The sequence below is a fragment of the Balearica regulorum genome, chromosome 5 (assembly GCF_011004875.1).
Source record: "Balearica regulorum gibbericeps isolate bBalReg1 chromosome 5, bBalReg1.pri, whole genome shotgun sequence".
In the NCBI taxonomy this organism is placed as follows: domain Eukaryota; kingdom Metazoa; phylum Chordata; class Aves; order Gruiformes; family Gruidae; genus Balearica; species Balearica regulorum.
Genome location: NC_046188.1, coordinates 52,865,682 through 52,879,245, shown reverse-complemented (window position 1 = coordinate 52,879,245; position 13,564 = coordinate 52,865,682). Strand labels below are relative to the sequence as shown.

Sequence of the window (13,564 nt, the reverse complement as noted above, 5' to 3'; positions counted from 1 at the left end):
CTTTGTATCTGCACTCATGCCCTGCTTGCAATTGCAAAGGACCCTGCTGCCTCCCTGTCAATCCTGCATGTAAGCCGAAATGAAGCAGTGTGGAGTATGAACAGGAAGAGCTGCAAGGAAGCAGCCTAATCAGGACACGCAAATGCCATTTCAGATCCCCTAGGTTCAGGTTTTTTCCCTCCCCTAATATTTTTAAAGTCTCTTAAAACAGTCAACACTACTGCTTTCAGTTCCCAAAAATTATACAGCAAATGAAAGCAAACACACATCAGCATATGCAGACAAATACAAACCTGAAAGCCTTGATTTTTATATCCATATGTGTCACCTACAGAGGCCTGCTTTTCACTGTAAAGCACTTAAAAACCCTTCTTTTAGCTATCTTATACACTACATGCATCATATCAATTTATTATCTTGAAGGGAAATAACAATGCACGGTGTAAGTCTGCAGGTCTTTATTGAAACCCTTACCATAGACAACTTTTATGTCTGGAATCTACCACTGATTTTTGCAATATGTTCTAACACTCACCCACAACTGGTTTCTAACAAGCTGTCCCCAACCTGCAGCGATGCCATCCCAAAGTCTGCTATCCGGATGTTGTTCTTCTCATCCAGCAGCAGGTTTTCTGGTTTTAAGTCCCTGTGGCTGTAAAGAGAGAAACGAAATGTGCTTTAAGTTATCCACAACAGCTTTACCACTCCAAAACTTGTTCTTTATCCAGCATAGCATCCAAACGGTTTTATTTTAATTGAATTAATTTTTTTTTTTCCCGCCCCAGGCAGGAGAACACACATATCCAAGACCCAATCTTTGCAATACTCTAGACTGTATCCCTCATGCCCACTCCTCATGAATGCAAGGCTTGAGCCTGCAGCGCCGTGACAGGAAATGAACGTCTTCAACTTCCAGTGATACCAACACAATCTGAGGGAGAGACTGAGGGTAACAGGTAGGAGGAGAATTTCAGCTTGGATTTAGGGCTGATATACTCCATCATATGCCAGTCCGTTAAGGTAGGAGGCAACACCATCAATATATTGTCAACAACAGGAAACAAAATGAGTGATATCTAGACAAAAAAACATCCTTGGTGTAAATGCTACTGCAAAGAGCCCCTATTAGGAGTTGCTTACATACGCATATGGCTTTGAAATAATTTTGGGTAATTAACTCTGATGGAGAAATCCTTTCAACCCAGCACTGCTTATAACTGTGGGTGCCAGCAGTGGGAAGGAAGAGAGAGGATTCCTTCCTTTTCATCAAAGCTCGATTCTTTTATTATTTGGCAACATGGAAAGCGCCAGGCAGCCATGATCTTCAGGATGGCAACTCCTGCTTTAAATCAAAGGTATCATATATTGACTAATTTATTGATCCCTATTACTCACAGCCAACGCCACTGTGCACCCGTGGCAGTTTTTTAGTACTCAAGTGCTTTTGTACAACTATTACTTTTACTTGATTTTATATCCAAAGACAAATTCTTGCACAAAATTTGTGATGACTTTGCTTTCTTTTTTCTTTTTATTTGCAACTCTTGAAGAGTCACATAGATGAGAGAAGCATTTTAGAGACTAAAAAAGATGATCTTTTCTTGTTTTTGCTTATGAGTAGGCAAAATGAGTCTTTGAGGTCTTGCTAATAGAAGGTCCAAATACGAGCACTCAAATCTTGCAGGCAGAACGGTCAGCTTCGGTGCCCAGTCAGAACACAAACCTGTGGAAAATGGCCAGCTGACAACACATGTGAGTGTCAGGCAAACAACAGTCATTTGCAACAATGGTTCACTAAAACCAGTCACCCTGACCAGAAACTGAAGTCAGCAAAAGAACCAGCATTAGGATAGTCTAGTCCAGTGACACCCATAAAGGAAGGCAGCCTTATCTTCATGCCATTTCCTCTTCACTTTTTAAGACATTCCTCTCGCATTCCTCATACACACAAGTGCAATTCTACCTCTATACCACTGTAAAGAAGGACAGTCTCTACCCTCTCAGAGAAACACAAGAGGCATGACAATGTCTTGGAAATGATCTCCTCTGATCTGAAGAGAAGTCTGGAATGATCAGTTAGAGAACACTTGTAAATAATGCAGGTCAATTCTATGCAAAACCAGAGCACACTGTAATAGGACACCTGGGGAGTGTAACAGATATTTCAGAAGGAGACTTCTAGCAAAGTAGTGCCCTTTGAAAGCAGGTTGTGTTGGGTTGGTGTGGCAAGGTTTTGGTAGGGGGGGGGGCTACAGGGGTGGCTTCTGTGAGAAGCTGCTAGAAGCTTCCCCTGTGTCTGATAGAGCCAATGCCAGCCGGCTCCAAGACGGACCCACTGCTGGCCAAGGCCAAGCCAATCAGCACCTCTGTGATAACATATTTAACAAGGAAAAACAAACAGCTAGAGAGAGCTTTTGCAGCCAGAGAGAGGAGTGAGAAGATGTAAGAAACTCTGCAGACACCAAGGTCAGTGCAGAAGGAGGGGGAGGAGGTGCTCCAGGCGCCGGAGCAGAGATCCCCCTGCAGCCCGTGGTGAAGACCATGGTGAAGCAGGCTGTTCCCCTGCAGCCCATGGAGGAAGGATGAGGGGGTGTAGAGATTCCACCTGCAGCCCATGGAGGACCCCACGCCGGAGCAGGTGGAGGCACCCGAAGGAGGCTGTGGCCCTGTGGGAAGCCTGCACTGGAGCAAGCTCCTGGCAGGACCTGTGGACCCGTGGAGAGAGGAGCCCAAGCCAGAGCAGGTTTGCTGGCAGGACTTGTGACCCTGTGGGGGACCCACGCTGGAGCAGTTTGCTCCTGAAGGTCTGCACCCCGTGGGAGAGACCCACGTTGGAGCAGTTCGTGAAGGACTGTTCTCCGTGAGAGGGACCCCACGCTGGAGCAGGGGAACGATGAGAGGAGTCCTCCCCCTGAGGATGAAGAAGTGGCAGAAACAATGTGTGATGAACTGACAACCCCCATTCCCCGTCCCCCTGTGCTGCTGAGGGGGGGTGGAGGTTGAAGCCGGGAGTGAAGTTGAGCCCAGGAAGATGGGAGGGGTGGGGGGAGGTGTTTTAAGATTTGGTTTTATTTCTCATTCCTCTACTCTGTTTTGCTTAGTAATAAATTAGATGAATTCCCGCTCTAAGTTCAGTCTGTTTTGCTCGTGACGATAATTAGTGAGTGATCTCTCCCTGTCCTTATCTCGACCCATAAGATTTTCATTGCACTTTTTCTCCCCTGTCTAGTGAATGAAGGGAGTGATAGAGCGGCTCTGGTGGGCACCTGGCCCCCAGCCAGGGTTAACCCACCACACAGGTACTGGTCATTTACCTTATCACTGAGTCCTATGGCTCCTCCCCTCTCATTTTTTAAAAAGCATAAAATGTGGTCTCCATTCTTGTATAAACATGATGAATCCTGTGTGTTAAAGTGGCCTTCTTAACCATGGGCAAACAATCCTGTAGATAATGGAGCAGCATGATTCAGATTTGTGCGTATTTTCATCTGCCAAAGCAAAAGGTGCTTTATCAAATCTATCTTTCTCAGAGAAATCAAAGTTTTGAGATAACTGGAGACAGAAGACTTATTAGCCATATAATAACTATCAAGATACTCATATCTACTTGACAAAAAAGCAGAAGAGTGACAAGGAAATGTTCCAGAGGCAGTGATTTACCAGTTACTGGCCAGGAAAAGAACCCTTGAATGCCATCATCAAGGACAGCAGTCCTGGACAACGGCAAGATTGTCAACATCTGCCAAATCTGAACATGCTCCAGCCCCAGCAGTGAAATGAAGAGCCCACAGTCCTAAGGCAAGCTGGACACTAATGAGACAGTAGTGTGTGATTTAATCTTTCCTCCAGCAGACATCCTGGACAGTTCTCATCTTACAACTGGTTTAATTAACGTGGTGCTGGGAAGACCTCATCTGACTTGGGGGATGCCATGAAGTTCTCCTGTCTGAGGACTAGGGTTCAGCGTCAAGTAACAGCTCCCTGTAAAGCGAGCAGTGCTTGTTTGATGTTATAAACCAAGAAACTTCCCCACAGCTCAAGTTGAGTGCATGTCCTTCTACTGTGAGTGTTTTTTCAGTAGTTATGGTTGTTTTTCAGTCTTGGCGACTGGTCCTGGCTGACTGCTTAACAGATATGTGGTGTAGAAGTGGAGGGTGCTGCTGCCCGTGCCTGTTCCACTGTTTGTGCACTGGCTGGTATCATTCATACATGTTCAGTCTATTGCAGGCATACTGCTGACATGTGCCTTCTGTACCTAAAAATTGAAATTCTTTCCTTATCCTAAAATTCTGTAGTTTTTTTAGAGAGAACTTGAAGGAACAATCAAGGCAGAGCAATGACCTAAGCACAGGACATCCATAAGCATTTCTCCAGCCTGGATGCATGCTCACTACAAAATATTTCATGTTACTTCAGGAAAACAGTGCAGCTAAAGGAAATGCAAGAATGCTCCCCTTCCATGCCTCAAAGCTACCAGCCTTAGCAGAGCTGCTGCAGGCCCTGGCTGGAGCAGAATGTATGTGAACCTTGAACCAGCCCCACTCCCAGACCACTGAGAGGCAGTGAAAGGGAAGGGACGACACCTTTGAAAATGAGTACAGTACTCATTGGTGGAAAAGATTCTCCTTCTCCCCATTTCATCCCATGTTCTCATCAGCTGGGATCCACAACACAGTTTTAGGCCTGGGGGTTTAGGGAGAATCAAGTGGGAAAACGAAGTTCCTATAAAGGGGCAAATACATTCAGAGGTTTTTTTTGGAGAGCCACTGCAAGAGAGAGAGGAAAAAGGGGGTGCCACCATCCACATTCCAAACGTGGAGTAAGCTTACCTCACTGTGCTGTACAAGGCTTTTCCATGAATTCCAGTCTACATGGGCTGATGGCAGACTTTAGGCAGAGGTTCTGACCCACTGCCTAGAGAGCATTTCGAAAGCCTTAAGTTAGGACCTGGGGATTCATGGGACTGGGATAGTATGTGTGAAAGGAAATCTGGAGTGGCAACAGACCTTAAAGCTTTTTTTCTTTCTTCTCCAGACACTCACCAAAATAAAACCAAGAAAAAATTATCAGCTCTTCACTATGGCCCACTGAGCAGAGAGAAGACTGTGGACTCTGTTGAGAATCGTTACGTTTATTGCTGACTGGACCCTAATATACAAGAACTGTCATATGGTATTTTGGCATCTCTCTGACCCTTCTCCATCCCTCTTTCAACACAGTCCCTAGTGCCTAGTATGGATGGTTAGCATAGGAATTTCATGGCAGCCTGAGTATTTTTTTTTGTATTGTGGCAGCACTCTTCCCAGAGATCAGGGTGCCACTGGGAACAGGCAGTGCTTGCACATTCAACCCCAAGAGAATTTTATGCCCCAATGAAAATTTTCTTCTAGCTGGAACATTTCTCTGCTATCCATCTTCCAACCACTTTGAATTTGTTGAGGCAGCATCCTGGGGATAGAAGTCAGGCCAGGAGTCTGCACCAGAGTGGCAGAACCAGCATCACTGCCACTGGGAATGAGACTTCCTCACTGCATTTGCATTTCCCATCTTTCTATTGCCAGCTTTTCAAATGCCAGAAGGAATGGAGAGGAACATATGGGAATAGGGAAGGCTTGTTATAATTTACCTAAGAGCCCAGCAGCCCGGACGGCCTCATGCATTCATATTTGGAAAGAATTGTCTTGTGCCAAAATGAAACAAAACAAAACAAAACAAAAATCCCACTGTATGTGGTAATTACTTGGCAGTAATGGAACGTTGCAGAGTAAATGCATTTAATTTGGTCCCATTCCAGCTGATCTCTCTGGCTCTCCATGTCTTATATGACCGCATCAACTCCTCTCCCTGCAGGTGAACAGAAGACTTGTTACCCTTTTGTTGTTCTAAAGGCTCTAAAGCTGTAGGGTGTTTATTATACGGCTGGAAAATCAGAAGAGAAGCAAGCAGCTTCTTTAGTGACAAACACAGCAAACTCTCCAGTTGAGCCCTGCATATGCTGAGAAAGACTATGAAAGAGAAATGCAGCACTGCAGAATTCAGTGTAACCCTGATCCAGGGTGGCCACAGACTCCCAGAGCTCCTCAACCAAGACAATGGAGCAAGAAGTTAGCACCAGGAGCCTGAATAGAGCAGGCTTTTGAGAGGGGAGTGAGTGAAAGGGAGCCATTCAAGAAGCCATGACAGGGGAAGCACACACTGTCAGACTATCCGCAACATCCCTTTTTTACAGATTACAACAAAGGCTTTGCAATTCCCTTGCAGCACAAGATGGATACAGAGAGAGGTCTGAAAAAATTGTCCCAGGGAAATGGGCACACTTCTTTGAGGTGGTGCATAGAAAATGAAAGGCAAACATATGTGTTAACATGTTCCAGCTTCCCACTTACACACTGACCACGCTTGCTTTCTAGTCGCTCCCAGAGATGCTATTCAGATAGCTCCTCTAGCTCCCTCCCGTTGCCTTTCTAGTCCATCCTCCTGCTCTGGGAATATTCCCGTATCTGTACTGCAGGCAACTGCAGCATACATAAAAAAGAGAAGTAAAACACTCTCTCCCTGTCACCCAGGCTTGGCAGAAGATTTTTGGTGTAGCGACAGACTCCAGATCTTTAATTCAAAGCAGCTATGTCACCTGGCACAAGATGATGAACTAACCCATTATTTTAAAGTGATTTTTGAGCTGAAATATTCATATCAGTTTCTATGACAACTCATTGTAGGTCACAGATTTCTAACCCAAGAAAACTCCTAATTGGAATAGTTGCAGGTCATTTGTACTAATCAAATTGTTGGCTGCTTTGCAATGCTTTTCTTACTGACCCCAAACTCCCAGAAGGGCCAGACCACAGAATAATTGTTCTGCAGTACACCTCTTAAAAGTGCCCGATATGATGCAAATAATTTATCAGTAATAATTAATAGTATGAGAAGCCATATTTTTAATTTTCTTGAGCAGAAAAAAATCTTTCATCTTATTTTCTCTTGGTTCTGCAAATCAGATCTGAATGTGTAACTTATATCTACCTACAGAAGAATCTTTGTTTAGAACCATGGTTGCTATGCTCAAATTTAGTAAGTTTTCACAGAATTCAGCAGAACAAGTAAATATAGTTATAGCTAGGAAAAAAGGACAACTATAAACATATCAGAAGACCTGGAGAAGGTTTTGTATGCATAAAAACTTTCTTTTAACAATTATTTCCATTGATCTATTAAAATATATTGCTCTTCCCTACCAACCTTGCCTCAAAACATATATTAATGTATTTCAAAGCCAGAACAGACCGTCAGGTCTGATCACCACTGCTGTACTTGACAGAGAATGTTACCTGATTATGCTTACAATAAGACTATGCCATTTTTGAGTTTCCAGTGGCTTATATAAAGAAGCAAACTTACAAAAATACATGTCCTCTGACTTTAGCTGAGCTGGTAACTTTGCCTTTGGCATTGTAGCTGCTGTACTTGATGGGTTTTCTCCACTTCCCTGTACAAGGGAAATCTGAAAATTCCTCACTGTTTTACAGTGAGTCTCAATCACAGATCTGAAACTCCTGGATTCAGGCAATGATTGGTGAATCTCAGCTCTCAACAGGGGAAAAAGGTACCTTCCTGACTTCTGATGGTCTGAAAGAAAACTTCAAAACCCAAAGAATCAAGGACCAGAAACCTCCCCGCCCCACCAAGAAACCAACCTTATTAAATTCCACAATTTCTAGACCAGTTTCATATTTGGAGTCCTTGAGTCATGATTTCAAACTGTCCAGCTGCTGCAGGCTTAAGTGTTCAACAGACCATCCCTGCAGAACACCATAGCGCGCTCCTGATAAATGAAGCAAGGCAGAGCAGGAGTCACTAGAAGGGTTGCACTCTCTGACAGAACATGGCACCTGGCATTCTTCAGCTTTCTCTGTTTCTTGAAGACACCCCAGATTTCTCCCTAAAAGCATGCTTCCTTTACTGACAGTGCTCTGCAGCTCCTGCCTCCAGGAATATACTAGAGATTTTGGCACTAGTGCTGTGAATTCTTGAAGCGTTATTCTATAATGAGCCTTTTCCCCCCACTGCACTGACGGGGAGAATACAAGGCAAAGTCAAACAAAGCTCTTATTCATTGCCTCAGCCCTCTAAGTCACACACCCCCATGCCTACGCATGCACACACAGACACACTTCAGCAAGAGCCTTGTGCGTACTCAAGCAGGCACAGCCCCAGGCAATGAAAGGAGAAAGGGCCCTCATAATTGTCATTTATCAATATTCATAAAGAACCTGCCTTAACCCCCTCTTGTGCGTGCTTGGGAAAAAAACACAAAATGAAACCTAACCAAAATAAAAATAAAATGAAATAATCATCTTTCTGCTCATTACCACAGGGGATTTCCTCTCAATGTCACCACTGCCCTGTGCAGTAATTGGCATTATCTGTTATCTCTGAAGCCATAATAAGGTTTGCCACAGGGCATTTTCTGTAATCATATTTTTATTTGTCAGCTTGTGAGATACAGACACCAAATATGAGCTTGACCAAAGCAAAAACCCAACACACACAAAATATGCATGCCACCAATCCCAGCTCTTGCCGATGATGTCACACGCAGCCAATGAGGTGCCCGCCAGCTCTCCTCGCCCAGCTCCCACCCTCTGTTGGTGCTGCAGCATTCCCTCGCTCGAGATAAAAGAGACTCTTCCTGAGGAAAGCATGGATTTGCGACCTGCCCCAATACATGCTCCTACATTGTTTCCGACAGAAAATACAGCTAGCACTGAATTAGCTGAGAGCTCTCCCACAGTATGGAGGCAGGATATTCAAAAGTGACTACTGATTTCAGGCATCCAGCTGAGACATCTTAAAGGCCCTGAATTTAGGAGAGCAGACACCTAGCATTAGGTGAATGACAGCTTAGGAAAAAAAACATCAGTTATGCCCAAAGAAAACTTCCTAAGCTAGGATGGTCTTACACTGATGTCCAAGGAAGTCCAGGTTCCTCTGCCACTTCTTGCACCACTGCTGAGAGCATCTGCTCCGGGCACTGCAGCATGGTGCTAGCAGAGGAAGCTAGCAGAGGAAGAGCTGGAAGCAGAAGCAATAATGCTGCATCACTGAGCTAACTGCTCTGCTTGCCAGCTCAGGCAAAGCAGCAAAGTAACAGAGACACACTGCTTGCAGGATCCTATGTAATACTTCTGCACGGTGCTGTCTGTTCGCACCCATAGTTCGCACCATAGCCTCTGGGTCCCTAGCGCAGCACAGTACTATGTACACAGAAAAGTCCTTAGAGAACCCCACAGTGGGTTACCTATAAGCTTTGCCCCGTGGCCAACCTGTACCACAAAATCCCATACGTGACTGCACCTCAGAGTGAGATACATCAAATCTTCCCCACTATTTCATTAAATAAAATAGGAACAGAAAGCCTATACTTTTTTAAAACAACACACAGACTCAAGCTCCAAGCCTATTCTGCTTCCTTGTCTGAGCTGCTTGTTTGAAAACACATCTCAGACACAGGCGATCTCTCCACACAGTAGCAGCAGAAGCCTTTTACTGATGGGAGGATTGGGGAATCCTTTCTGATTCTTTGATCTGGGAATCCTGGTGCATCAAGACATTTTGAGTAGTGAAAGCTGAATGTGGTTACATACTGCTGTGAAAGTAAGCCACAGATATTTCACAATGTTTTGGGAGGTACAGGAAGAAGACAGGACAATGATATGGGGCTGGGGACACCAGGCTATCAATCTACTCTGCCAGTAGGTTAGAAGCACCCACATTGAGTCATTAACCAAAGCAGAAGCCTTCATTTTTCAATGTGGTCATAACTGGATAAACTGGCTGATGAGATGATTTGTCATTTCACTGCCCCACGACAGGACAAGGTCAGGCTTCATTGCTTAGGAAAGCACATTAACTTTTACACTCACACACATGCACACACATATATTTATGCATGCGCTGGTTTTCAAAAAAGGTTTAATGATAACTGTCCAGAATACAACACAGAGTCTAATATAACACAGACCACACAAGTCTCAGCATGACCTGGAGGGAGGGAGAGCTTATGATTTACTGCTAACTTATTCAGCACTAGATGCTAGTTGAGTGGGAGTTGGCAAGGAGACAGGGGATTTACTTCTAAACAAGACTACTGCCCACAATTCAATAAGTTTAACAGAGGAAAATGGATTTCTCAAGAGAGACATGCACTCTGCCTTGGAAATTCCACATATTGTTAAACCTGCAGAAGTGCTTGTCTGTCTGACAGCCTCACCATGATCCTCATTCAGTTTATTAAAGTCTGCCATATCAAGAAGTATCCATCACCATCAGCCCAAAGGACTAGTATATATGTGTATACATGCATGCTTTTGTAGAAAATTCTATCCCAACGGAGATTCATATTCCTCTGGAATATTCATTTGGAAGAGTAAATAATTTCTTTTCAGTTGTACTTAAACATTTTTGAGTCTTCTTGGATTGGGTCTCTAAGTGTTAAGCCGAGTAGGGAACAGAAACATATATGTATGCAGTCCACCAGTGGTTACACTGCCCAGTGTACATAAAAAATAACAGGTGTACAACCTACCAAGGATTATCCTGATTATAAGGTCATGATCACTCAACCCAGTTCATTAGCAGGGAGAAAAAATTGTGGAATTCACAGAATAAAACTTGTCAGAGATCTCTGCCAACAGAGAAAACTTAGATCCTCTACTTAGGGCATGCAACCTACTCTTGGTTCCTCTGGGAATTTCCCTGACTATTGTAACCCTGCCTGCGCCAGGTAGGCATTGTCTTGAGGACCTTCTCACCCAGATCCACCACCTTTGAACTGGCTCTTCTGCTAACAGTATACTCTTATTAATATATCCTCAAGAAAGGCTCTTATTTCCCTTTCCATTTATTAGAAATATGCTCTCTTCCAGATTAATATTTCCTGTTGAAATGAGTCAGATATATAGAGGGAGTGGGCTAGAAGAGCAAGTTGCATATTCAGGCATCCATTTTTCCTGTGGCCATTTATGCTGCGGACGTCTGGTTTCCAAGTTCTCAGCACAAAACTGCAGGTACAGAAAATCACTGTATGGTTACTGAGAAGTAACCACACAGTGGTTATGCAAATCCATCTACTAGAGCATCCATCAGTGGCCCTCGGCTTCCTGGAGGGGGGGGATCTATGGCTGTCTGCGGCTATGGAGAAGCAGCCACGCAGACATAATGTAAATGGTCTCCCCCAGCCAATCTAACTGCAAGGAGCTGCATTTCTGAGAAATAAGCAGGTAGTTATGGGTCAGCAGCTATACAAAAACTCTGTGCTCAGATTGATTATAATAACTTGATTCCAGTATAATTTCAATTACCTAAACTTGATGAAGATGAAGGAGAAACTGGTTCAATTTAAAATATCACCTGAAAGCACAGGTTAAACTGCACTTGATGGTTAAATCATATGATGGAGTTAGTGAGTATCAATAGCAGTCAGATCAAGGAAATTCTTCCCTAATGGAAAGTAAATTAAAGGCAACAGTGACTCAAATGCCCAGAAGGGACTCAGTGAAGGTTGCCAAAAGCCAGCAGGTTTCCAAAAACTGAAGGAAGCCGTAAAATGACTTTGCTGTATATGTAATTGTCCTGAGTTTCTTCAGGGATTCATTTTGATATAGTGTATGTAATTCTCAGTTATTAGCAAGTGCCCCAAGAATGATGGAAATTAAACTGCTTTTCCTTGGTGGTTTTGGTTTTCCCAGTTAAAGCATTCCCTGTGAATGAGTTCTCCTCCAGTGAGAAATGATGGACAATCTTCTCCATGGAAAGCCTATCTGTGACTGGCATGCTGTCTCATAGACAGCCAAGAATTAAAAAATACATTAGCATTTTACACTTTTAGAACTTTGCAACATCAGCTACTTAACAGTAAGTAAAAATATCAAGAAATAAGATCCCTTTATTCTGTGCTTTTATGTAACAGGTAACTCCCATTGGAAATGGCTGTACTCACCATATTGAATGACTATGGCAGAAGTCTAAAGCAGAGATGATTTGTCGGAAGAACTTCCTGGCTTCTTTTGGTGTCAATCTTCCCTTTTTTACGAGATAGTCAAAGAGCTCCCCACCTGACACGTGTTCTAGCACCAAATACCTAGAAAATAACAAAACCAAGATTTTGTAAGGACATTATCATACTAACCCCCTTACAATCACAGAGTTATATACAAACACCTCTATTTACATGCAATCAAGGAGAACACTTCTGGAAAGTACAGTGGAAGAGAATCAGAATTTTAAAATTAGGAGTGATTAATATTTTTAACAGGTGTTCTACAAACTTCAGACATGCCACTGTTGGATTCAGTGTTCAATATAATAATAGTGAGAGATAATCCGGAAGCCAAAAATGACTCACAAAACCAGGAGAGGAAGAAGAGAATAATCAGGTATAAGCTTTCACAGCAGCTCTTAAAGCTACTGTGGAGTGAGACTGTGTACTAGGAAGCCTCAGCTCCCCTAACCAAGCTGACCGTTCCTTTACAAAACAGCTGTGGCAAAGCTGTACTCACATACTGCTCTGTCTTGGACACCTGAGAACCAGACATATGTCAATAAACTAGAGGGAATTAAAAGAAACAAAAGAAGGTGGATGGTTTAAATTATGAAAAAAGATAAAAAGAATTCCGTGTGTGCAGCCTACGTAAGGGCTTCAGCTTTTGCTGCTGAACAGCAGTGATTTGCTGGAGTAACTGACCCTCCCTTGCAACTCACATGTGAAAAATGTGGCACTGAGTGAATAAATGTGGCACAATGGGGACCTAGGAGCAAGAGAGGAAACCCCAGATCTCACATAGCACTCCCGGCATTCATAGAGAGAAGAGTGAAATCTTCTGGAAGAAAAGGACTTGCCATGGATGGACTGTCTTGTTGTTGTAAGTAGGGACAATGAAAGGCAGCCAAGCAGAGGAAAACTTAGTATAAATTTCCAGAAATGTTGCCTAATAGTGGGAATGAAATAGTTTCCCTAGGGAAGTGGCAGCAACACTGTCAACTGAACCATTCAAAAATAAACTAGATACAATATGGACTAAGCAATAGAATTTTATTGGCAAGAGGATTGCTTGAAACCTCCATGGACTTTTTCCATGTCTGTTGTGATTTTGTGCTCTACTGTTTCCTTGCTTGTTGGCCCAGCATATACTATTCTAATACAGATTAAGGAAATTACACAGTGAGATTATTTATTCAGAATCTGAAATGACAAGTATAAACAAATTATTATTATTATTACTACTGAAAAATCACTTTTGCTCTTTGGCTCTGCTAGTTGGTTTAAACTCTGTAAGAGAGGTAGAAACCTGTACTCCTCCCTTACTGCCTAACTTCTTTGAGTGAGTTTTGGGGTTGTACAGCAAGGCATGTGATCTGAAAGGTGGTTTCTGCAAAGCAACAACAGAAGGGTGAATAGGGCATTCAAACCTTTGGCAGTTTGTTTCAGACACATCACCAGAAAACTTGCAAACAAGCATTAGGTATTTTTCCCAATTTTGAGTGTACTTCTCTTGTCCCCTCCTCC

The 13,564-nt window shown here is 43.3% G+C and overlaps 1 protein-coding gene across 9 annotated transcripts in view; it reads right to left on the bottom strand.

Annotated features, from left to right (window-relative positions):
* BRSK2 (BR serine/threonine kinase 2) overlaps positions 1–13,564 on the bottom strand; it is a 335,389-nt gene that overhangs the window by 83,147 nt on the left and 238,678 nt on the right. For all 9 annotated transcript variants that reach the window (XM_075754908.1, XM_075754904.1, XM_075754903.1 and 6 more), the window contains exons 4-5: positions 11,999–12,139; positions 536–652 (exon numbers count right to left, since the gene is read on the bottom strand). In XM_075754908.1, coding sequence (XP_075611023.1) covers positions 536–652; positions 11,999–12,139 — 258 coding nt within the window. The remainder of the gene's footprint in view (positions 1–535; positions 653–11,998; positions 12,140–13,564) is intronic.